The following is a 24011-nucleotide window of genomic DNA, read 5'->3' as shown; positions in this document are numbered from 1 at the left end:
CCACAAAAAAAGAAAGAAAGAGAGAAAGAAAGAAAGAAAGAAAGAAAGAAAGAAAGAAAGAAAGAAAGATGGGCGGGCTAAACTTAAGGCCTGATCTCCAGGACCAGAGAGACCCACCTGGGGTCCTTTCAGTTGAATTAGTTCTTTGGATAATCTAAGATAGTTTTTCTCCTCATACCCAAGAAAACTATTATCTATCTTACCACCACAGAGCCTGGCTCAGATACCTACACTCTGCCAGGACATGGAAAGTTGCAGGAGAAGGGTAGTCACTAAACCTCTAAGATTTTTCCCTAACACCTGGCAGATCATGATCAAAAGTTCCAGAAAAATGTAAAAGTCCTTCCTTCTTTCCTTCACTAGCTACCTCCAGGCATCAGCCTTTGAGGCCTACACATGCAAGGGGCCTTACAGGCCTCTCTGGCCTCTACTTCACCCTTTCCCCTAAGGCTAAACAAACAGATATTCTATCCTGACAGGTCACTTTGCAGCTTCAGAATCACCAGCTCTAAACCCTTCATCCCTTTGGGAGAATGTGACAAGAGGAAGGGACATCATCCTCAAAGTCTTACCCCAAGAAGTCTTGAAAGAGCGAAACTTTTTTTCCTACCTTTCTCTAAACTTGCCTTCTGGTCTGCAGATTTGGCCAGCTTAAAGGACAGGGAGGGTGGGGTATGAAAAAGGAATGGTCGAAAAGAGGGGACCGAGCCAGTGGAAAAGCGAGGACTCCCACCCACGCTCAGCACCCCACGCTCAGCTTCACTGTAAGGATCCCAGGCCTAGTCTCGCTGAGAAGTCGGAGAGAAGGGGCAGAGGAACCCTCCACAGTCCGCACATCCCTTACCCCAGACCCCTCACAGTTTTTTCCATAAGCCCTGAACACCTGAGGTCAAATGTTAAGGTTTGTGTGTTTGTTCAGAGTGAACTTAGGCGACTATAGAGAGGGTGAGATGTCACCAGGCCAGAAGGAGGGGGATTAAAAAGAAACCATCAGACATTGACGTAAAACTAATTCACAGCCACTGGTTTATTATTGATCACGGGGCATTTCACATCAACACTAAAATTCTTTATTGCAAGTTTACAATAATCAAGTAAATTCAGTCCAAAAACACAACAACCACGATGGGGTAGGGAGCATCTACCTACAGACTGCCGCCTCTCTGAACTGAAAGTTCATTTTTATGTTCTTTTGGCTCCTCAAACTAAACAGCTCCCAGAGGCTCTCCAGATGCTTTAGCTTTGTCTGCTGTCCCCCCCTCCTCCCACCCCCCCACAAGAATACAAAAGAACTTCATAGCTTTGTTCTCCTTAAAATGACTTCCCCCTCACTAACCTCCCCTGGTGCATTTTCAATGCAAAAGGCCTAAGGAAAGTGGGGGGGAGGAGGAGAGAGGATGAGAATCCACTTAAAAAATCTCCCTTTCCTTCTTCTTTTCCTCATTTTTCCTGAAATTCACCCAAACCAGACCATCGCACCTTGCAATATATAATTTTTGCAGCTTTTTTTCTTAAAAAATAAATACCCCCCCCAATGGCCTTAAAAAACAAAAACAAAACAAAAACAAAACCCAGCAGGTACCATGCTAAGATAACACCACATGCTTAAAGGGGTCCTCAACAGTGAAGGGAGAAGGGCAGGGGGCTTGTTTATCTGTTTTGTCTGTTTAGAACTGACAAGGGAGGAGGCAGGAGGAAGAGGAAAAAGAACCAAAATATATATATATATTAAATTCTATAAATAAGAGTCAATTTGTGTGTGAGGGGGTCACGGAGCACAGGGTGGGGGCAGGGGTGTAAGTTACGTTTTATAACCTGGTAATGTCCTCTGCCCGTTGCTGCTCCGGCGGCGTGGCGCTCTGGGAGTGGTCTTCAGAAGTACCGGGGGTGGCTGCCGAGAGGGTGCTGGGCGCAGCGCCGGCCGGGGGCGCTGACCTCACTTTGGTGTTGGGGAGTCGGTGGTCCTTCTTCCATTTCATGCGACGGTTTTGGAACCAGATTTTGATCTGCCTCTCAGAGAGGCACAGCGAATGGGCGATCTCGATCCTTCTCCTTCGGGTCAGGTAGCGGTTGTAATGAAACTCTTTCTCTAATTCCAGGACCTGCTGCCGGGTGTAGGCTGTCCTCGAGCGCTTGGGCTCCCCTCCGTTATAATTGGGGTTCACTGGGGGGGAGGGGAGGGGAAGCAAATAGTGGGGTTCAGAGGCAGCAGGCTCCCCGCCCCCACCCACACCCCATCCTCAGCTTTGAGGAGCAGGAGGGAGTGGTGGGAATAAAGTCATCAAGCTAAATGGGTTATAAAGAAGTTGAAGGGAGCTGGAGACTTTGTAGTGTAATAAGAGGGGAATCCTCATTGTAACGACACTGAATTATTTATGCGCCCTTAGAAAGCGAGCATAGTTTTCACACATACATAACAGATCGTAGCACATGGCTCGGACTGCCCAGAGTAGCTAAGCCATAAAATTTATGGGGGATGTAATTACCCATTCTCGCTCGTAAATCCAGTTCAATTGTGCTAACCCAGAGTCGCTCCTGGAGAGAGAGGGGGGAAGGAGAGAAAGGAGGACGGGGCCGGAGGGGGCCAGGGAGGGTGGGGAGCGCCGGGAAGAGGGGAGGGGGGCAAAAAGCAAAGTTGCCTACCCGTGCTAACGTGAATTTTTTTCATCCAAGGGTAGACTATGGGCTGCTTGCTGGCGGCGCTGGAGGGATGGTCGGGGGCTGGCTGGCTGCAGGCTGGCGGGGCTGGGGATGGGGAGGCAGAGGCGCCTGAGAGAGGCGCCGGCTCGCAGAGCGGCTGCGATTTCTCAGGGTGGTGGTGGCCCGCCTGGGCCGGCCCGTGGGCTCGCGAATTGCCGGGCCCCTGGAGACTGGTGCAGCTATACTGACGCTCAGGGTAGCTAGGGCGCGGAGGCGGTGGTGGGTACAGCTCCTGGTGGTGATGCTGGAATCCCGATTCCCTGGTCCGGCCGTAATATTCCGGACTGTGTTCAGGGATGTAGCTATTTTGCGAATATTCTTCGCATGGAGGAAATTTCGGATCGATGTAGTTAGAGTCCATCAAATACGAGCTCATGATCATTAATTTCTGGAGTGGAAAATAATTTTTCTCGCTTTGTCGTTTTTCTGCTCCATAAAGCCCTCCTACTAGCTAGCGACCCTGTAAAGTTACTTTCACCATGTGACTCCGCCGGCCAATCACACCGAGCAACCCAGTCCCCGGATAAGGAACCGAATCGCTTTATTCAAAATGTATCCAATTTTTTGTGTGTGTGGTGCTGCTGCTGCTGGGGGTGGGGTGGGGTGGGGGGGATGGCTGGCAGAAGCTGGGGTGCTCACCATTGCACACCCCGCCAGACTGACAATCCTCCCCTGCAAAAGGAGATGGGAGGCTCCCAGTTTGGCTCCAATGCCTGGGCATTGAGGGCTGTCGGGAGGCTGTGATTCAGCCCCGGCCCAGGGTCTCCTCTCCGGCCTCCAGGGCGCCCGGTGGGCCCAGGCTCCAGTGCCTTTCCAGTGGTCTCCATTATAGTAATCCTGTTGCAGTCTTGTGTAGGTCACAGGGCAGCGCCCCTCTTTCGCAGGAAGAGGAAGTTCAATGAGGGCTTCAGAGGAGGTTGGATGGGGAGGGGCCCAGGCTGAGCTTAGAATGCTAGGGAGCCTGAGGTACCTCAACCCATCCAAGGATCCTGAAGTCCAGCTCCCCTCCCCATACACACTCACCCAACCCTCTTGGCCAAGGGACCGTCGAGACAGGGTCCCAGCAGTACTAGGCAGGTTGAGGCAGCGGGATGCAAATGATCCTGACGTCATTTCTGGAGGTCTAGGGCTTGAGCCCCCGCTGAAGAGAGACAGGAAGTGGTTGGCAAAAGCAGATTTCAGAAACCTTGATCTCCCTGCTACCCACTGTCCTTCCCAGCCCAGGCCCCAGAGCAGAGGATATCTCCTACTGATGACCCATGTGTGACTCCTGCTCCCCGGCCTGGTGACTTCTCACAGCACCTCCCAGACTGGCTCCGAACCGCTCTGGTAAAATAAAAAGAGAAAGAGAGAGAGAGAGAGAGAGAGAGAGAGAGAGAGAGAGAGAGAGAGAGAGAGAGAGAGAGAGAGAGATCTGCCAGGAGTCAGTGCTCTGAAGTGGGGCCCAACTAAAGCCCTGGGAGTTTTCCCTCCATGCCTTACACTCCAGGCCTGTGTGGGTAGAGCCTGCTTGCTTCCAGTCAGGCACTGTATCCGTGTAACACGTGTGTTTACATGTAAACACATATTCCCCAGGGCCAGCTCCAGGCTGCCTTCCAAAAAGAAGAGGTGAAGTCCCCGAGCTTTGGAGGCAGGGCAGGGGTCTGCAGCCTCTTCTCACCCTGTCTCCTCCCTCTGTCACCCACTCACAGAATACCCCCAGGAGAAGTGGCAGAGTCAGGGGGAATAGAGGGGGCAAGGAAGAGCTATTTTTTCCAGCCTCTGGTTCCTTAGCTAGGGGTGGCCTCGTCATCGGACTCCAATTAACTGATCTTCTATAACTCAGAGTTGGTGGGGGGCAGCAGAGGGGAAAAGCCCAGGGAGGGAGCCAGGTCCCCGTGTTGTGCTTGATAACAATTATAGTTTAAAATCATAGCTTGCCGGGGCTCGGCTATATTTTACTTGATAACAATAAAAGTGACACATAAAGTTAACTGTTTATGTTTTATTTATTAGACTAAATCTGCCAGCGGTGGTAGGAGCGCTTGCCTCGTCGCTACAGCTTTTATAGGGCTGTAAAACGTCATAAATCAGTCTCGCGGAATCGCCCGCACTCTTTGTGTCGGCGGCACAGGGCTGGCGGCCGCTGGCTGCCTGCTCCCTGCTTTCCACGAAAAGTCGTAATGTGATTTTTTTCCCTCTGATTTTATTATTATGATCGCCGCCGTGATTAGTCAATCTACCTTTAATTCGCCGCCCTATGCTGCCTCCTCCCAGCCCAGCCTGGTTGACACTTGAATAAGTACCTTTTAAAACAGCATAACAACTATTTGAGGGTTTAATTAGAACATCTGCAATTAAGGGAATGAGGAGGGGGAAGAGAAAAAAAATAAAGCCCCGTGAGAGAGACACGGAAAGAGAAGATTCCTAACATTCTTTTTCACCACCTTTGGGATGTGGGAGAGGGTCCCCATTTCCAAATTAGGGTTCGCTTTGAGGGCTGGAATAGGAGGGAGCCACAAGCAAAGCCCAAAGAGACAGATTGGGCCTGAGCCCCTGGCTGCCATCCAGGTTCCAATGCTTAGGGCCTCAGCCCCAGCCCAAGCTCACCAGGGCTTGGCCCCCATGACTTGGAGCTTCAAAGTCCTAGAGACCTTCTCCCCAAGAGACCCCCCCCCCCAATCAGCTGGATAAGGGAACCGAATTCCCTAGAGGTCAACCACCTCTTACAGGAGACTCTCAAACTCCCAAAGCTTTTGGAGAATCCTTGCTCACTTGGATCTGACCCTGAATATGAGGACTGGCTGTATTCTTGGAAGAGGAGCTCAAGGCTGTGAGTGAGGGGAAAGCAGCTACGTTGTTGGTGGTGGCCGGGAGTTGTGTGAAGATTTTAAATTTTCTTTTATTCTCTCTCTCTCTCTCTCTCTCTCTCTCTCTCTCTCTCTCTCTCTCTCTCTCTCTCTCTCACTCATGGGGGCAAACTACAAGTTGCTGGAAGTGGGTAAAGGGAATGATCTGAGCAACAACTCCAAATTGCCCCATCTGGGAATCCAAAGCCCCAGAGAGCAGTGGTAGGGTGGGAAGGGTAAGGGAAAGCAGAGAGTTCTTCAGCCCTTCAGCCTGAGGTCCTGTCTAGGGTCTGCACCTGCCTCGCTGCCTCACTGGGCCCCAACTGACATTATTCTCTTCCTCTCCTTCAAAGGTGAGCTGTCTGCCCCTTCTCCCAGTCCCACTCCTTCACCTTCAACCCTGTCTCCCACCTCAACCTCCTTTTTCCTCACTTCTAACCCTCTAGATTGAACTTGCTAAAATATCCTTCCCAAGACATTACCCACTATCATACATGCCCCTACATTTCCTAGACTTCTTAGCTCCTGCAGGTGAGTCCAAGAGACTCTCTTTGGGTCAGTATAAATGAATAGACATGGGTTCAGATGCCTCACACTGGATGCCAAGTTTATCTTTGGTTATTATGGTTCACAAATACACATCTATACATGCTATTAATATTTGTTAAAATGCTAAATGCCTTTTATGCAGCCATTAATAAATGGAGTTCTCATTTCAGGTTTGTTCAGCTAATTCAGCATGAATAACCAGAAAGTAAAAATCTATGAAATCCCCCCAAATGTGTCCAGTCTCATCTACATAACTTATAAAAATAATAAATAAAGCCAAATAACAAACAAAACCTCTCTGGGTGTTCCTGTAGCTTAGGAAAAGGACATTGACTATCACATGGGTTAAATACCTCAGTACACATACCCATACAGCATGTTTGCCTGAACATTGTTACAAACCAGGAAATCTTTTCCTGTAGAGGGCTCTTGCACTCAGCGGGGGCTTAACTCCTGGGGGGTTTCTAAGGAGGCCCTCCCCAGTGATGAGTCTTTGTATTTGGTCTTCTCTTCCTTTGTGTTTCCTCTCCTGCCTCCCACTCCCCAAAGGCTCTGCCCTCTACTTCGCTTGGTCCCAGTGTTTATTCTTTATGTTTTCTGACCACCTTTTGCCAGCATCCAATGCTCTCTGCATGCTGCCCCACACCCCATCTCCTTTCTAAATCTCGATCTGGTTTCTCTCTCGGAAACAGGTTTCAGTACAAAGCGCTTCCCTTCTGACACCACTGAAGAAAAATATGTGTCCATTGTTGTGAGAGGCCTTATTGTGCCTGGATTACCATACTGACCGTTGGCTAACCCATATTCCTCCCCTCCCCAGTAACAAGATGCTGGCTGAGATACCCTAGCGGCTCCACAGATTCTGTGCTGCAGTAAAAATCCCATCTCATACTCCCTGGATTTTCTGAGGGGCAAAATAAATAAATAAGTTAAGTTAAACAAATGGGAGAAACAATTCAGGATTTAACTATAAAAAGGATAGTAAGTGTCACTCTTTCCCACTTTCTGAAGTACAGTGCTTTTTTTTTTTTAAAAAAATGTATGTGCTTTGTTATTGTTTTAGGGATTAAAAATTACAGCATGCTTCTTTCCTTTTCCTCAAATAAATAGACTTTTAGAAGGTATGCAATCAAGCAATTCATTTCATTTTGATTTTTTTTCTCCCCCGGGCAACTTGAAAACCCCAAACTAAAACAAGATTCTTATACTATTTTTTCCTTTTGTGTATCTCTGTGTGTGTACATGGGTATCTGTGTGTTTTTGTCCTTTCCCAATGCAAGCAGGCAGGACTAATGTATGCAAAAGAATATGCAAATGTTTAATTGATTTTTTCCTTAAATCTCTTGTCAGTAAAAGTAATGAATTGGTCTAAAATGATTTTAATAACCTGGACATGTCACTAGAAAATACTCAACCTTTTTTCCCTTCCTGGAATCGCTTAGAGTATAAAAAGAGAGAGAGAGAGAAAGAAAAGAAAAGCAATCATGGAATGTTAATTTGCCCCCCTTTAAAATATTAAAGATGGATTTTTCTTGTTTGTTTGGAGACCATAGGCATGGTCCTCTTGTGGATCTCCCCCTGCCTTGCCTTCTTTGGAATTCAATTTTCCTCAAATCTCGTTTAAAGTGGCTTTTTAAAAAGTGGCCGCATTTTAATATTGGTTAGACAGAGTGACCTGCATTTCACCTCGGGTGTTTGACTTGTTCCAATAGGTCACTGCCATGGGGTTATTGATGGGGAAACTCCATTGAAATTTGTCTCTTCGCAAATGGCCTTTAGATCTTCCAGCGAGTTCAATAACTAGTTATAATGTGGAAGGGGAAAAATGAAGGCCCTGGGCTAACGAATTTGATGCTTCATTTTTATGCTGGAGAAATTGTTAGTTAGAGGTTGGGTTCCCCCACCCTCTCTTCATCCCAGCTTGGGTGATCCCCACTCCCATTCAAAGCTGCTGGATTATATCTCCCATAAGGCTTGTGCTGAGGTATCCCTTTCTCTCTGAGGCAAACCTTATTTGTGAATATTGTTGTAAACCCTGACATATGGACACAGGAAGCTTGCTTTTTTTGGAGGTTTGAAACCTAAACTTTTTGTTAAGAGAACTTTCAAAGGAGGCTAAATATATCTTGAAAAGATCTAGAGATTAGGCTGGCCATAGTTGAGAGAGGGCTCAGTGACCCCCACAGTTGAGGATAGTGGAAACTCTTTGGGGGAGTTGATAGGGTGTTTCAAGGTGCTCTGATGTGTTCCTGACCTCGGAGCTTCCAGCCACATGCGAGATTAGGCACCCGGGACCAAGACAAGAAGACAAGCAAAGACTAAGGATAGAGGGAATATTTCATGATGGGCAAGGGAGACCTGTGTCTCCTCTAGGGTCACAGCAGGACTCGTGGGGACTTGGTTGGGTAATTGCTCAAAGAACTGGACTCCTTCACAGGAAAGGTGCTCCTCCAGGAAAACCAAAGATACCCAGCACTAGTGAGCTGGAGAAAGCAGGGCTGATGAAGGGGTAAAGACTATAAGAATTCCTTTTTTTTTTCCTAGAGTGCTCTAGAGGTGGGAGAAGAAAGGTCACAGTAAGACAGGAAAGGCTTCATTTTATTCTTTCCGATCACAACCAAGGTGGGGAATCCCTGGCACCCCCAGAGATCCTCCGTGAGAAGGGACTGCGCTGCACAGTCCTTGACCCAGCCATACCAGATCATTACCATTATTAACCTCAGTAATAACCGTGCATCTTCCTTTTACAGAATGGAGCTCCCGGCGCCTTATTATCTCCTCTATGTCCCTTTCCTTCTCTTACCCTGCTCAAAGGAGCCCAGTTCGCTCAGCCCAAAATCTCCCCTGTTATAAGCCCTGTGGCCTCACGCCTCCTTCCAAGCCTCAGTCTATCACCGGAGTCATCCTAAAGGTATGCCTTGGATGCCTGGGTTGGGGGAAACAAGGCCAAAGGGGATGAGTAAGTGCCTTAAAAACTGGGGTGCTACCTCCCTTCTTCAGCTTAAACACAAAGGATTTAGGTGCCACCCCGGTTCTCTGTCAAACTTGCCTGGGCAGATCCGTGGTACCACTGGGATCAGGGAGCAGCCCCAACTGCCACTGGGCGACTTAACCCTGTAAAAACAGGGAAGCCTGGGAAAGGGCTGTGGCAGTCTCCAGATCCGCCTAGGAGGGGTCCCAGGCCGCTCTTCCTAGCCCAGCAGAGACCGGCAGCAAGGAGCTCTGAACTTCCCGCGGCGGCTGGGCGCACCGGGACGGGCAGGCTAGTCACACTCACGCGCTCGCCACCTCGGCCCCCAGCACCTAGGCCACAGAACCCTGGGCCCCCCCACCCCCGGCCCAAACCTAACCCCTCCCTGTTTTAATTACGTGATTGATTTTCTCTAGGGCTGCTTCGGGAGGACTCTATCTCCGAGTGTTTAAATCTTTCGGCTCCCTTTTTGTATTCTCAAATCCTCCTGAGACGTGCCGGCAGCCGGCGCGTATCCGGGTCCCTAGGCCTCCTCGCCTTTCACTCCAAGGAAATGGACAGACCACACGGTCCTGGGCAGGCCGAGGCTGCGACGGTGTGATCCTGTCTACCCGCCTCGGAGTCACGTTGTGCTGCGCGATCCTCCCCATTTGAGCTGTCCCCTGGCGCCTGGCCTGGGAGCCGGACTCTGTGGTTTTTGTATTTCTATCTACCCCCAAGAAAGTGTGGGAAAAGTCTGGACTGAGACCGGGAGAAGCAGGATGAAGATGAGGACTCGCAGCCCTTTGCCTGGTGAACACCTGGGCTCAGCGTTGGCGGGCGACCAGCAACCCAGGGAAGCAAATCCGACTACAACTCCACGCGCCAGGCGTCCTTGGGACCGCAGGCCCGGAGGTCCCAGCTGCGGACCCCAACATGCATCAGGCGATGGGGTCCTATTGTTACCCCACAGCCAGGAGACCCCTCTACTTGGCCGCCCCAGAAGCATCCTTTCCCGTGGCTTCGGTCTCCCAAGCCCCGGACCGCGGTCCAGCCTCCTCCACTGCAGCCTCTGCAGGTGAGGCAAGGAGGGAAAGGGGTAGGGGTGTAACCTTAGAAAGGCTGGGTTAGGGTCGAGATGGACGTGGAGGACTAGAGTCAAGGACTCTGCATCTTCCGAGGAGGAGGCCGGCTGACCTCTTGCTCCCTTTTCCCATCCGAAAGGAGAAACTTTCAACCTCCCCAAACTGCTGGGCTTCCGCTCAGTCTCTTTATTTACAACTAATAAACATTGCTCTGCTTCCTCTCCCATAGTCATGTTCATTCTTTGATGAGTCACTAATACTAGGTTGTTTTTATATACATACTATGTGATTTTTTCCACAGAGAGAGGAGGGGGTCGGGACGTCTCTATCATGTGGAAGTCCGGTGAAGCTCGGGTTGGTCCCAGCCCTTTTCTTGCCCCCTGACGCCCCAGTTCCTCGCCCCCCACTCCTTCTGTACAGTAACATCGCCGGGTAAATAAGAGTCCGTCTGCCTGGCTATTAGGATTCTGGAGACGTTGGCATCTGTAGCAATCATTAGTCAAAGCCACAGAAGCCAAAGCAGCCGAGGAGTTGGACAGAAAAAATCTTGGAAATGATATACAGGAGCTGAGGAGGCATCAATCCCGCCGATAAGAGCGCGGCTGCTGCGAGCAGGCGGCCAGCTTAATTGGGCCCTGGGCACCAAGAACAACGCGGGAGGGGAGCTTAGGGTTGAACAGTGACCCTGGCATCATTTGGGCACCTACAAAAATATTTAGGACTTAAACACATTTTCTTCAAAGTTTAAAAAATACTGCGTGTGTGTGTGTGTGTGTGTGTGTGTGTGTGTGTGTGTACCTACAAACCCTTCATCCCTATGTGCAGGGGTACTGCACTGGATTTCTTCTGGGCCACTTCCTCGGGTGGTACTGAAATTGGAAAGCTGGAGCTGGGATCTTAGGTCCCAGCTACAGCCTAGAAGGAGGCTATGATCCCCATGGAGGGTTTTCACAAGCTGCATAACTCAGCTGAACTAGAATTGGCAATAATCTTGGTGGTAGGGGACAAAATCATTTGCTATAATAGGAAATACATTCAAGTGATACCGGGTCCCCATTCCCACTCACTAGATATCTTTATAGGTCAGAAGGTGCTTGGGGTGGGACAGACAGGTGTAGAACATTTACTTTTTTTTTTTTTAAGGGAGAAATCTATGCCCTTACACCTAGATGTTGTGCGGAAACTATCTCTAAACATATGTTCAAATATTAAGTTTGCAAAGAAAGGGAACACCAATAAACATTTCCATGTACATAGCTTCAATGTGTAGCTATTTTATGGGCTGAGAACCTTGAATAAATCTAGATAAAATTTTCAAAATAGAAACTGAGTCATACATGCACAACTCTTTCTAACTTAGGAGGAAAAACTCCAAATATTCATTTAGATGTTTAGAGAGAGCTGTACTAACACATCCCAGCACATACCTCCGACGATTATTGAGAAAGATTGGTCATGTGCACACAAGAATCTGACAGAGGACTGTTAGGTTCACTGTGGATCTATAAATCTAAAGATCTATAAACCTGCATACAAATGTGAAGCAGAGAAGGATATGAAACATACATTCTGATACAGACACAGAAGAGTCTAGAAGAACATTTTTGTGTGTGCTATAGGAGTAGTCTGCTCTCTATAAAGACACATGAGTTGCATTGTATCTGTTGTAGGAGTGAGGAGGTTTTTCTGGTGCTTGTAGGTTTGGGGCGTCCCACCCAAACTTCTCTGAGAAATGGATGAGGGCAAACTAGCTTTGCAAAGCTGAAAGACTCCAGGAATTTATACAGTGTGTGGCTTTATTTCCTATATGTAAGGGCATTTCACTGGCAGTGGATGCCTGGAACTCTGAAAGTGTCCAGATAAGATGTTGCTTCTAAACCAGTAGTGCTGGTGAACACTTTTAATCCCAGCACTTGGGAGGCAGAGATCAGCAGATCTCAGAGTTTAAGGTCAGCCTGGTCTGCAGAGCAAGTTCCAGGACAGCCAAGGCTACACAGAGAAACCCTGTCTTTATGGAAGAAAAGGGGAAAAGAAAGAAAGAAAGAAAGAAAGAAAGAAAGAAAGGAAAATAAAAAGATATTGCTCAGACTTAGAAAGAAGTGGAGGGCTGTTCTTTTTCTTTAGCTCAGTAGACCCGAAGAAGCTCAGGATGGGGAAAGAACTGTGGGGGCTGGGGTGTAGTTGGTACCTGAATAGTCATTAATTATCATTACAAAATAGAACCATTAAGGTGAAATGTATTCAGTAGGAAGATCTGTGTGAAGGCTGTGGACTGTCCACACAGCCTTGCAGTTCCCGTCATTGTTATAATGCCAGGTAAGATCTCTACACGCCTCACTCCCATCTCTGTCTCTTACATACCAAAGTAAAGAGACAACAGAGAGATACAGGAGTCCTGGGATCGCTCCCTTTCAGGCTCTGAAGCTGTTTGTCTTCAGAATTAGTTCCTTTGTGATTAAGGTGTTTGCTGATTAGGCTTGCCTAGGGGAAACAAAAAGGAAGGTTTTGATTTTTACAGTTGGAACTTTGTGTGTCTTGGGGGCAGGGGGAAGTCACCAACTGGCCCTTTTCTTATTGGAGGCAAAGGATTTGGGGGGCTCTGAAAGCCCTTTTAGTTTTTTTCTTTGGTTTACTGGAGAAGGGAGGTTAGGAGAGGCCTTAGGTGGCTTGGGGAAGTGCAATCCAATCTAGCACGCAGCTTGGGAGAAGAGTGATTTACAAAGCAAAACCTTAGATGCTGCTTCCTGAGAATTCACCAGATCAAAACAGCCTCCTTAGGTGTTTATGACCCGTCTCTGCTCCCAACAGGAAAAGCTCCCCCAATAAAACCTTAGCCACCCCCATCCTCTAAGGGGAGGGGGACACATACACAATCTGATGTGAAGGATCTGACCCCTTGTTACACACACACACACACACACACACACACACACACACACACACGAGAAACAGAGACAGAGACAGAGAGAGACAGAAACAGAGACAGAGAGAGACGGAGAGACAGAGCCAAAGAGAGTTTTCCAACTAGAGCATTGACTTTTTTAAGTTAAAGAAGTATTTTCTTTAAAAAAAATTTCCTTTAATGTCTGAGCAAAGAAACTTTTGAGTTTCTGGAGAAGAAGGCAAAGGTTTTCCACTACATAAGAGTCTGGTTTCTTACCTGACCCTCCCCACCCCAGGCCCTCCAGCATCACATAGTTCAAAACTCAATCTAGGACAACAGGGTACTGAGAGTCACCTAGAGCATGGCTGCCACCCATTAGGGGCTATTCCAAAGTCTGAGTTTTCCAGAGGTGGGAGAAGAAAAGTAACTCAAAGGTTGAGGGCTTGAGGGGTGGGAGTGTGGACAAATGGTTTCCATCCTGGGCTAGTAGGAAGAATGGAAAAGGAAAGAAAGACTGGGAAATGGGTTGGAGGCTGGTTCACTGTGTCCAATCAAGCTTTTCACCTCTATCAAAGTACAGTTTAGGTATATACATATATTTCTATGTTCAGGTACCCTAGTGTTCAGGGACAGGTGATGAAGGAACTAACTAGTCTGTTCTATCTCTCTGAGACCTATTGTGCAATAAGAAAGCATCCCAGGGAAGTGATCCTACACATTCCACATTCCATCTTTCTCATATCATGGTAGAACTAGAGAGATAGGCCTCCTTCCTGTACTACCTTGCAGGGTACCCAGAACCCTTTTATGTGACTTCAGCATAGCTTCTAATGTGGTCAGTTAGAGGCTGAGCAAGGTCCTAGACAAATATTCTAGTCCAACCTTCCCAAGTTTCATATTTTGGACACATGCACACACACGCGGTGGGGGGGGGGAGGCAGAATATCTCCCCTAGCTTTTCATTCTTTAGCCTTAGGAGTGGGAGAAGAATTTCAGGATTCTGTGAGACTCAAGAACAAAGTTATCTATCTCTTTGATACTTGGCCTACACACTACCTGCAATTTTTTTTGGGGGGGTCTCCTAAAACACCATCAAAACAGCCCAGGGAGATTTTATCAGAACCAGCACACCACTAGGAATTACAAGGACCCCACAAAGGTGGGGGGATTTGACTTTCTTAGCCTTCTAACAGCCACATCTATTAGATCGCTAGCCCCAAAACCCCATCTTGGCATTCTAATCCCATAATTTCTTCTCACTTTCTAAGAGCTTCAGCTGCTGTAGCTGCACTTTGGAGGAGGCTCAGAATGAGTGCTGTCCTCCCAACAAAAATGACACAGAACAAAACAAAAAGACACAGAACTAAAGCAAAGATAGCTCAGCATTTCTCCCTTCAAAAACGACTGAAAACTTCCAACAGGATTAAGAGAGACAGTATACTTGGACATGAAGAGGGAAGGGTCACTCTGAGAAACCTCTCTTCCTAGGGCCTATGGGGACAGAGCAGATCTGCTGTCTTTCCTTGTCTGTCATGGGATCTGATGAGCCCAGTGTGACACACTGAAGGTGAAGGTTGGTCTCAGACATGGCTCTACTAGGGACATACATACTTCAATACTAGTTCATGAAAGAGGCAAATGGAGCCCTGTGCTTTAGAAAAGAGTGCCTGTTTCTGGCTTCTCACCCTAATCTTCCCCCATAGCCTATGGCATTATTTCCAAATCAGCCCTACCCAGTAGACAATCAGGTGGGGTGTTCCTCCCACTCTTGTAGGTATCCATAATACCTGCAGTGAGGGCTTAGAGGCCCAGGGAGAGCTCTTACCATTTAGTTCATGGAATGCAGAAGATCAGAGCTGAAGGGAGGCAGAAGAATCCCACCAACCCTAGCAAAACCCTGGAGATGCCTAGGCTGAACATACCAGTGTCCAAGTACCCACAAACTAAGTATTTCCTTTGGATACACACACTATGCCATCCAGAGCTATTGACCAGAAGTTATTCTGATTTGCTTATTCGATTTGAGTCACATAAATACCATGTCAAAATACACACACCTTCAGCAACTGTGTCTTCTGGCAGCATAAACACAGGATCATCATCTAATTTATCATTACGTATATTAATATATGTATATTTTGAACCCAGGGTCTTAAGCATGCTAAGCACATGCTCTACCACTGAGCTACACTCTCCAGTCAATTTTATTATATCCTGTTAAAAAGAAAGGAATGGAAAGTGGCTTAAACAAACCCATCAGCTGTTGAATATGGAGGGAGAAGATTCTTTCAGTTCACTCATTTGTTTAGAAAAAGATTCCCCTTAACTGGGTTAAAGTCATTTGACAAACTAGAGGTACCAAACATAACTTTCAAAAACCATTTCCACTTTTGCTACCATGTCCAACTATGCATGCTTGAGGCAGTCCGATAAAGCTAATTGTTCCTGGAGCATTTCCATAAAGTTAATCTTCTAACCGCCCTACCTGTCCCTAAGAGGATCGTAGGAGAATGAAAACTCCAAAAGCTAAGAAAGGCGAGTGTGTAGGAAGTAACTCAGAATTTGGATTGGGGCTGTAGCTCCACTCGTTTTTCCTCTGTAGCCTAATTCAGAGTCACCTCCTGAAAGCCAGAGTATCGAACAGGGTCACACCAGTAAACAAGGCTGGTTCCAGATGCCAGGACAACTTCAGATCCCCGAAAAACTGGGACTCCACAAACAACTTTGTTAGAAACTAGAGACACAGGAGATTCCTCAGAACAGCTTCTATACTGAAGGCGGGGACTGCAAGCTGCTTAATGTAGCTCCTCCCCTCCACTCTTCCGCTCACCCGACTGAATTAGGGCGGACTCCGGTCCTTAAGTCAGTGTTCAGGGGGAAGAAGGGAAGAATGGAGGGGGCCAGATCCAGACACCGGTCCAAGCACTTTTTTGCTGATTGGTTGGTGGGGGCATGTGACTCTGCTGAAACACTTTCCTGATTGGTTGTTTTGCTTCTTCTGGGGTTAAAGACCTAGGAACAAAATTAAAAGCTTTCTGGGTAGGCTAGGGCATCTTTGGTATCCGATTGTTTACCCATCCCCCATCTCAAATTCATCTACAAAAGAGGGTGGAAAACCCAAGACTCTCGGTTCCCTTTTGTGTTTGCTCGTTTCCAGGTGAGACCAGAAAAACATTAAACACACACACACACACACACACACACACACACGTATATCGACCTAGGCATGGGAAGGGAGAGAGGGGCTATTGTTAAAGAAAGAAGGAAAGATATTGAAATGGAACTTTTGAACCTGGAAATCAAAAGGGGGGTAGAAAGTATTGAATGCCCCCAAGAGATGCTGTGTAAATCCATACCTCTCCCTCGCCCTCTACTCAGAGAAAAAGAGAAAGGACTGAGATTGGTGGGGCAGGGAGGGCGCTGGAATGTTACCAGAGAGTGCGGCTTTGGCTCAGACTAAATTCTTGGTTAAAGATCCTTGGATTCCACTAAGATCCTGGGGGAGACCCGAGAGGGAAACAGTCCCGTAAGAGATCGAGAGAAACGCCCATCTTCCTGATGCTTGGGTCAGAACGTTTCCAGAAACCCTCAAAATCACAGATTGATGGTGGGGGAGCAGAGCGTGGAAGAGAGAGCCGGCAAAGAGTCTAAGGAGGAAACTTTCCGAAAGCTCTCCTGGAGGACAGTCTAAGGTCGGGGTAAGGGGGTGGAGGCAAGACCCGGTCCTGAGAGAGTGTTGGGGCCCCTAGCTTTTAGTGCTTGAGAGTTTAAGCACAGGCAGCGGCGGGATGTAACGAAGTTGGGGCTTGGCTTAGCCTTCTCCTGCCTTTGGACCTCCGCCCTGCCCAAATCTGCCCAGTTGTTGATCTCTACTCCATCCTTGCTGTGCTGCTTGTAGCAGGGCACCCTGGACTGTGCTAACAGCATGCCATCTCCTTCCCACAATTGCATCACTCCGCAAAGCAGGTGCACAGATCCCTCTCTTTCACTGCAGTCCTCTCTTCTGGAAGGTGGCCTCCTCCACTCCCCCCCCCCAGTTCCTGAAACCAGCCAGTGCAGCAAGTACCCCGAGTTCACAAGTTACTTCTGGATTAGCTCCTGTAACACCCAGGGAGGTGCACCTCACAGGTGTGGTGGACACATGCCTCCTGCTTTTGCTTTCTTTGATTCTTCTTGAAATAAACCTGAAGGGAGCCACAGATACCTTGCACAATTGGGGTCCTGCTAGTTCCATCCCTAGGGAGCCATATTCTCTTCTCTCCCCGCCCCCAGGTAGGGGGCTTTCCAGAGCCTAGCAAATATGTTCCCTCCATGCTTAACCACATCCAACACACATTGGCTGCACACTAAGCAGAGACCTCTAGGTCTCCAGGGCCTAGCTTTATCTGGGCAAGGCTGAAGGTGCTGGAAGGGACCCAGTAGCTAGGATTGGGGGAAGATATGAGCCTTAAGGGTCCAAGACACACTCAGGCCCTGGACTTCAGAGTCTGGGGTAGCTGCCCACCCAGGCCTACTAGTAAGACTTTGAGATCAGTCCAAGCAGCAGTCTGTGAGTTCAGAAGCAATGCAGCTCTCCTTCCCCGTCTTCCTCCCCAGCTTCTTACCCTGCATGTACTCTTGGCTACTGACCAAGAGATGAACTGGCCTCTCCGTGGAACAGGGGACCCCAGAGGCACTTTGCCCTCGTGTTCAGGGTTTGTAGAGCCTCTGCAACCAGAAACCGAGTTTCTGGCTCTGGCTTGGCTTTCTTCCCAACCCACAGAGGATCAGGAAGACCTTGCAAAACTCTGAAGAGGCAAGGCCTCTTTCTAACCCAGCTGACTAGCAGACAGGCAGAAACAGAGGCTGCAGAGGGAGGCCTGATCTAGGGAGGCAAGGTCTTCCATCTTCCTATGTCCCCCAGCTCCCCTTCCCAGTCTCCCACCCAGGCCTGAGGAAGTCTAGGGAGGCCTTTTTCTTTTTCCCCTTAATGAGTGAGAATCCTCTTCTTTCAAATCGGGGAGGGAGTTAGGTAAATGAGAGAAAGGGCCTGAAAGAGAGAAAGGGGGGAGAGAATTAACTTACAGCGATCGCCTGGGATTCATTTGCGAAGATGTAACCTCTCTCACCATCATCCCCAGCGCCGTAATCCCCTCTAACTGCCAGGCCCTCTGTCCTAGCATTAAACCTCACCAGCAGCTGCGTGGCTGGACAGTTAAGATTATATATGATGTAAATATATTGTGGGTTTGTCAGCTCTCCCTACACCATAAAACTTGGTTTAATGACATCACGTGGTCCCCCAAGAGCCACTCACGGGCTTGCCTTCAGGCCATTCACATAAATAACCTCCAAAAGTTTCAAACTCCTAAATTCACATAGAAGCCTTTCCTATTTCTCTAATGCTCAGTTACACTAAAAAGCCCTAGAGCTGCTCCTTGCCCCTCCCTGCACCCCCTTGCAGGGTGGGGAGGGGGGAGAAGGTGGATCCTTATTTATTTATTTACTTACTTATTTCTAGAAGGACCTGATGCCTTCGAGGTCGTGTTGACATTTTTCTTCCTATTTTGTTCTCCTCTCTAATTGCTCAGAGTGGGCCGTGTCCCCTCTCCCCACTCCCCCGGAAGGTAAGTCATGATTCTTCCCCTTCTTTCCTGCTGCCAGAGTGGGTGGGTTCTAGGGCAAAGTAGACAGATGGGCTCTGGCTCTAATATCACCTTGTGGGACCAAGGAGCCCCTCCATTTAATCTCCCAGAGCAATGTTAAGTCCTGGAACTAGAAAGTTGGTTCAGGGCCAGCTTGGTGGGGTAGACTCTAAGCAGCTTCTGGTCAAAGAGAGAGAACATTTCTAGGCCTCACCGACCCCAGTGCACGAGTGGTCTGAGGCCTCTGGCTTTGTGTCTTCCGTCTTGGTTGCCTCTGCCACCAGCACTGTGGAGCTGTGGCTGGACAAGGGCTCAGGCCTGTGACAGAAAGAAGGAGAGCTGGTAGGCACGCTTGTCCCCCCAAGCCTGGGCAAGCTAAGATGGTCAGTCCTTCAGCTAGCTCCTCCAGGGAATAAGAAGTTCGTTGGGGCCTGCCTGGAGGAGGCAAACAACCCACAGAAGGGCTGGTGAACTTTGTCAGGCAGGTCTGATCAATATCACCCCGTTCCCTCCCCATCAAGCCCTTGGTTCATCAAGCCCTGATGTGTTTCCCTGGGGAGGAAGCACAGGGCCTCCTGAAGCCTGGGAGGCTGGAACCGGTGAGTGTGCGCCATAGCCTCTTCCTTACTTAACTGTTACCCATCTGAGCCGCCTGCACTAGTTCACGCTTCAGTGCTCATCCAATGGTTTAACTCAGCATGTAGAAAAAATTAAAATAACTCCCTGAAGAAAATCACACATTCTCTCTCTCTCTCTCTCTCTCTCTCTCTCTCTCTCTCTCTCTCTCTCTCTGTGTGTGTGTGGGGGGGGGGGGAGAGAAAGGGAGAGAGGAAGAGAAAGAGGAGAGGAAGAGAGCTGGTTGGGGCTGGGCTGCCCAGTCTTCAGGTTGAAGGGGACTCCATCAGTGTGCTCTGACCTTCCTGAGCACAGAAGGAAGGGAGGGGAGGCAATGGGTACAGTTCAACAAACACTCACTGAGACCTCCTACATGCTGAGCGTGGAGTGAGGACAGGCTCTTGCATCCAAAAATGACAGACACAATAGCTTAGATAGGGGGATGCAGTGAAGTCAGTCCTTTAAGAATATAAGGAGCATCAGCATTAATAATCATAAAAAGAACTCTCCCTGACCCTCCCCAGAGCCACTCTGTTCCCTTTCTGTCCTAGTATAGAGCAGTCCCTAGTCCAGTTTCAGATCCCCACACCTCCAGTGTGGGGGGCCTAGGCTTGGCTCCAGGAAATCACCCCGTTGGGGAGGCTGGAAAGGAAATGCAGTAAAGTTTTATGGACCCATCCCACATTTGTTTCTCCTGTAAAGTACTTCCTCCTCCAGCCCATCCCAGGAGCCTGGAGTAGAGCTGAGCAGAGCATAAGCCTAGGCCAGCCCCACCTGAATTAGCGGTGCCCCCTCCCCCTCCATACAAAATCTCAGAGACTGTGATAAATGATAGCAAACAGACATGACTCCCACACTGGTCTATGCAGCTCTTAATCCAGTTAACTGTCCTTCATTGGCTTAGACCTAGAAGAGAGAGCAGTTTGTTTGTTTTCTCAGAGGTGAGGCAGGACTGAACACAGAGCAGGCTGCATTCGCTGTCCTCCTAGCCCCCACCCCAGTCCATATCTTAGAAAGCTGAAGTGCATCTCAAACCTTGGCCAACTCCCTTTCCCCCCATCTCTCTACCAAGCAGCACCAACTATTGCTGGGAGTCCCTCTGGGGTCCCTTGAGTGAGGACTCAGCCTTCCTTCTATGTCCCGTAAGGCCCCTCAGGGATGACCCAGACCCAGTAGAGATATTGAGACCCAGAAGAGCCTGAGTCTCACCTGGCGGAGCCACTGGGATGTTCTGGCATTAAGTACAGACTACAGACAGTCTAGAAGCCTCAAGTCTTTTTAGTCAAGGTGAGAATACCGGGTGCCTTAGACACCCACAGCATGGGGAAACACCAGCACAGGAGCCCTCAAGTACCCCTCCCCTTCACCCCAGAGGTCCTTCTTGGAACTCAGTTACATTTCCCTATTCTTGCTGCAGTTTAAAAATATTTTTAAAAGGATGGCTTAAAAACAGCCCCCCATACACTTCAGAGCCTATTTAGACACGTCTACTTAATGCATGCCCTAAACAGACAGAAGCCATTGCGTCTTTAGTCTTGTTCTTTCTTCGTCTTTATTTGTTATGACAAAATATAGTTTCAGGAAGGATCTGGAGTCAATAAATAGTTGGGTGACTGCAGTGGGGCAGGAGGGTGGGAAAGTCATGGTAAGATATATAGGATAGCAAAAGAGCCTCAAGAACCACTTTCTGGGGTCCAGAGGCAAGAGACCCCAATAGTTGAGCTAGGTAGCAGGCTGGGGCTGTGAACCTGAGAGGGCATGCAGCAGGCCAGGCTGGGGAGGTTCCCGGGCTTTGGGGAGGGGGTTAGAAGGTTTGGAGAGCAGAGGACAACCTCCAGGGATACAGGCCCACTTTCACTCACCTCTCTTTCATATGCAAATCATTAATAAGTAAAGACGAGTTTAGAAGCTATAAAGGTTAGTTGCTCTAGGAAAGCACCCCGAGTCTGGTCATACCCTCTGCCTGGCACCACCAGCCTTCAGCGGCCTGGCCAGCCTAGGCAGGAACAAAGGAGAGGGTGAGGTGGAGGTCGGGGCTAAGGGGTTGCGGCCGGTCTGTCTCACCTTAACTCAGGCTGGCCTAGCTTTGGCTAGGAGCCGGAGAGGCAGCCCAGGTTGAGGCTCATCCAGCACCGGCCGGTAGTACACCGCAGCCCTGCGGGCAAACCCTATAAGAGTGTGTCCTGGGCCTGGGGTGCTCAGCTGAGCTGAGGCGAGATGGGCAGTGCAGGCGGTCCTGCGGAACCCTGGGTCGATGGGGATTCGGAATGCCAAGGAAATGCGCTTTTGTCTGGGAGGCCTGAAGCCAGTGCTCCAGCCTTCGCCCCAAAATCTAGAAGGAGGAAAACCGAAAAGGAAGGGCGCAGGGACCAAAGCCGACTGGGGTGCTCTCTGCAGGCTCCCCGCTTCCTCTAAAGAGCCTCTTTGCTCTTCATTTTGGAATCTTTCTTCCACTTCATCCTGCGGTTCTGGAACCAGATCTTGATCTGTCTCTCGTTGAGACACAAGTTGTTGGCGATTTCTATGCGCCTGCGGCGAGTGAGGTAGCGGTTAAAGTGGAATTCTTTCTCGAGTTCCAGGGTCTGGTAGCGCGTGTAACTGGTTCGGGACCGCTTGCCATCTGTCTCTGGAACATAAATCCCCCCAAGCCAGGAAGGGGTGAATACCGTGCAGCACCTCAGCGTCCCACCCCAGTCCCAGGCCCCCACCCGTGGTCGGAGGGAGTGGAGGTGAGGACAGGCCAGAAGGGCCGCAGGCGGGCAGGCCCGACCCCGGGAGAAGCGCCTCCGCCTGGGCAGGAAACTTTCCACCGCCGCCTTCACTCTGCGGCCGGAGGGGCTGAGGGGGGATGGGGGGAAGAGGGAGACCCAGGCTCGGACCGAACAATAAGCACCCTCGAGATCCGAGCACCGGGGACCCCCCTCCCGCCCCTCCCGAGTCGCTGGAATCCTCCGGAGCCGCGAGCACCGGCCGAGCAGGCTCCGCAGGGGAGGGAGGGAGCCCGCGGGGGGATCCCCACTCTGGAGCCCCGTGCTCCTCACCCTTTAGATCCCTCTATTTTTTTAACTCCCTCCCTCTCCCCCAAAAATTGAATATTGCCTTTTATACACGTTTTGTTCCTATGATCCAATTATGTCGTCGTAAATTTGGGCGCACACAGCCTCTAAGCCTTTTAGTGGACAGTTTTACGAGCCATTGATGCCTGGATCGTAAAATTTATGGCCGCAGGTTTTTTTTCTTTATTTGCCCCGCATGGCCTATAAAACCCAGGCGGACCCGAGCGCGCAAAATGAAGTCCTAAAGTTTACCGTGGCTCATGTGCAGTTTGGTCATCCACGGGTAAATCTGTGGCGGGGCCGGTGGCTGGCTCAGTCCGGCGGGCTGCCCTGTCTGCGCCTGCTCCTCTTTGATCTCCCCACCGCTCTTAGCTCGCTCCTCCAGCGCCGGGCGAGCCGCCTTCTGACTGTACATCCCGGGGTTCAGAGGAGCCGCTTCGTCTCTGCTCAGAGCGTGTCCCGGAGCGGCCGCAGCGCTGCAGGCGGGGCGGTCGGGGTGAGCCCGGGGGTTGGCAGCCATGTCTACCCCGTGGAGAGAGTTGGAAGGCGCAGGCGGTGGGAAAGTGATGCTTAAGTCCAATCCGCCGTAGCAGTACCTGGATGCCTGCACCTCTGAGGCCGATCCATAGTTCCCACAAGTTTGCATGTTATAGGCAGGGATATTGGGGCTCTGCTTATAGAATGAATTGGCTACGTAGGAGCTCATGGCGGGGAGGGCCCAAAAAAATTTCTGCACCCTTTTTGATTAAGGGTGATTTGTGACTCTTTGAAGTTGAGGGGTTTTTTGTTCTCCAAAGTGCACAATTTATAGGTGGAGATATCTCTTTCTTTATCCTATGCGCTCTTCCCAAATAAGGGAGCCTTAAATAGAGTCACGTGACTGGAGCGGCCACTCATAAATTTGGCTTGATGACCTCCGGGAGGTTAGTGATGGAAGCGGGCGAAACGCATCTTGATATGTTGGCAAAGCCCAACCCGGGGTGGGGGGGGGAGGGAGAGGGAGAGAGAAAGAGGAGCCAGGGGGAGAAAAAAATGGTTCTTGGAATTGGGGGGTAGTCGGGACAACGAGCTCACAGCGACACCTGGTGCCTACTTGGAGGAAATGCATCCTGAAGCATCTCGGCCTTGTGGCGGCTGTATGGTAGAGAAGTTGCTTGTTGGACAAACTAACCTTTAAGCTGGCCTTAAAATTCTGTTTAAATTTGAGAAAAGATGAGGCTTTATTTAGGATTTACACGGGTGGTTTTTTATAATGGATACTGCCAGTTCCCTACCTCCAGAGCCTTCCAAACTTCAAAGATGATTGAGAAAGAGGGTTGGGGTAGCTAAAGTCCAGGCTAGAGATCCAAAAGGGTGTACTTAGGTTACCTAAACTCAAGATCAAGGCCTCTTGCTTGGGAGGGTTGGACTCAGCTCTGCTGAAGAGGTGCTTGTCTTGTCAGCTTGGAAAAAACGAACTCAACCTCTGGGAGGTAGGCGGGCTACCCAAGAGGAAGGAAGGTTCCTGAGCAGGCAGAAGCAGGCAGAGAAGTCCTGAGGCTGAGAGTCCTGGGAGCTCTCTGGGATGTGACTGGAGGGGCCAGGTGGATTTGGGTTGACCTCACTAAGTTAGGAGCCCCAGAGGGGCAAGAGGCAACATTCCCACGTGTGTAACCAGACACAATGGGTGGAGGACCCTCCTACACTCCTACAGCTGTGTTCGTGATCCTCCTGGGGTACT

At 49.5% G+C, this 24011-nt stretch overlaps 2 protein-coding genes across 3 annotated transcripts; both read right to left on the bottom strand.

Moving 5' to 3' along the window:
- Window positions 1-1003: 1003 nt before the first annotated feature.
- Window positions 1004-7306, bottom strand: Hoxc4 (homeobox C4). Of its 2 annotated transcripts, none has more exons than XM_076556971.1 (3): window positions 3340-7306; window positions 2644-3088; window positions 1004-2164 (listed from the first exon to the last, which is right to left on the bottom strand). In XM_076556971.1, the coding sequence occupies exons 1-3, from the start codon at window positions 3811-3813 to the stop codon at window positions 1809-1811; spliced, it is 1275 nt and encodes a 424-aa protein (XP_076413086.1). In that variant the 5' UTR covers window positions 3814-7306; the 3' UTR covers window positions 1004-1808. The 2 variants fall into 2 exon arrangements, with proteins under 2 accessions (XP_076413086.1, XP_076413087.1); XM_076556972.1 differs by having other exon boundaries at window positions 2644-3575; window positions 3724-7306.
- Window positions 7307-8185: 879 nt separating this feature from the next.
- Hoxc5 (homeobox C5) lies at window positions 8186-23969 on the bottom strand. Its single transcript, XM_006981808.4, has 2 exons — window positions 22544-23969; window positions 8186-21861 (listed from the first exon to the last, which is right to left on the bottom strand). The coding sequence occupies exons 1-2, from the start codon at window positions 22995-22997 to the stop codon at window positions 21647-21649; spliced, it is 669 nt and encodes a 222-aa protein (XP_006981870.1). The 5' UTR covers window positions 22998-23969; the 3' UTR covers window positions 8186-21646.
- Window positions 23970-24011: the final 42 nt, after the last annotated feature.

Source organism: Peromyscus maniculatus, chromosome 20 (assembly GCF_049852395.1).
Source record: "Peromyscus maniculatus bairdii isolate BWxNUB_F1_BW_parent chromosome 20, HU_Pman_BW_mat_3.1, whole genome shotgun sequence".
Classification (NCBI taxonomy): domain Eukaryota; kingdom Metazoa; phylum Chordata; class Mammalia; order Rodentia; family Cricetidae; genus Peromyscus; species Peromyscus maniculatus.
This window is presented reverse-complemented; position numbering and strand designations above follow the sequence as displayed.

What these genes read in the sequence shown, in the direction of transcription:
- Hoxc5 (XM_006981808.4), bottom strand. Translation starts at nt 22,997, where the DNA reads ATGAGCTCCTACGTAGCCAATTCATTCTATAAGCAGAGCCCCAATATC. An exon ending in CAAACTGCACATGAGCCACG is followed by an intron (nt 21,862 to 22,543) that starts GTAAACTTTAGG and finishes TTTATGTTCCAG; the next exon opens with AGACAGATGGCAAGCGGTCC.
- Hoxc4 (XM_076556971.1), bottom strand. Translation starts at nt 3,813, where the DNA reads ATGACGTCAGGATCATTTGCATCCCGCTGCCTCAACCTGCCTAGTACT. An exon ending in GTCTGGCGGGGTGTGCAATG is followed by an intron (nt 3,089 to 3,339) that starts GTGAGCACCCCA and finishes TTTCCACTCCAG; the next exon opens with AAATTAATGATCATGAGCTC. An exon ending in AAAAATTCACGTTAGCACGG is followed by an intron (nt 2,165 to 2,643) that starts GTAGGCAACTTT and finishes CCTCCCCCCCAG; the next exon opens with TGAACCCCAATTATAACGGA.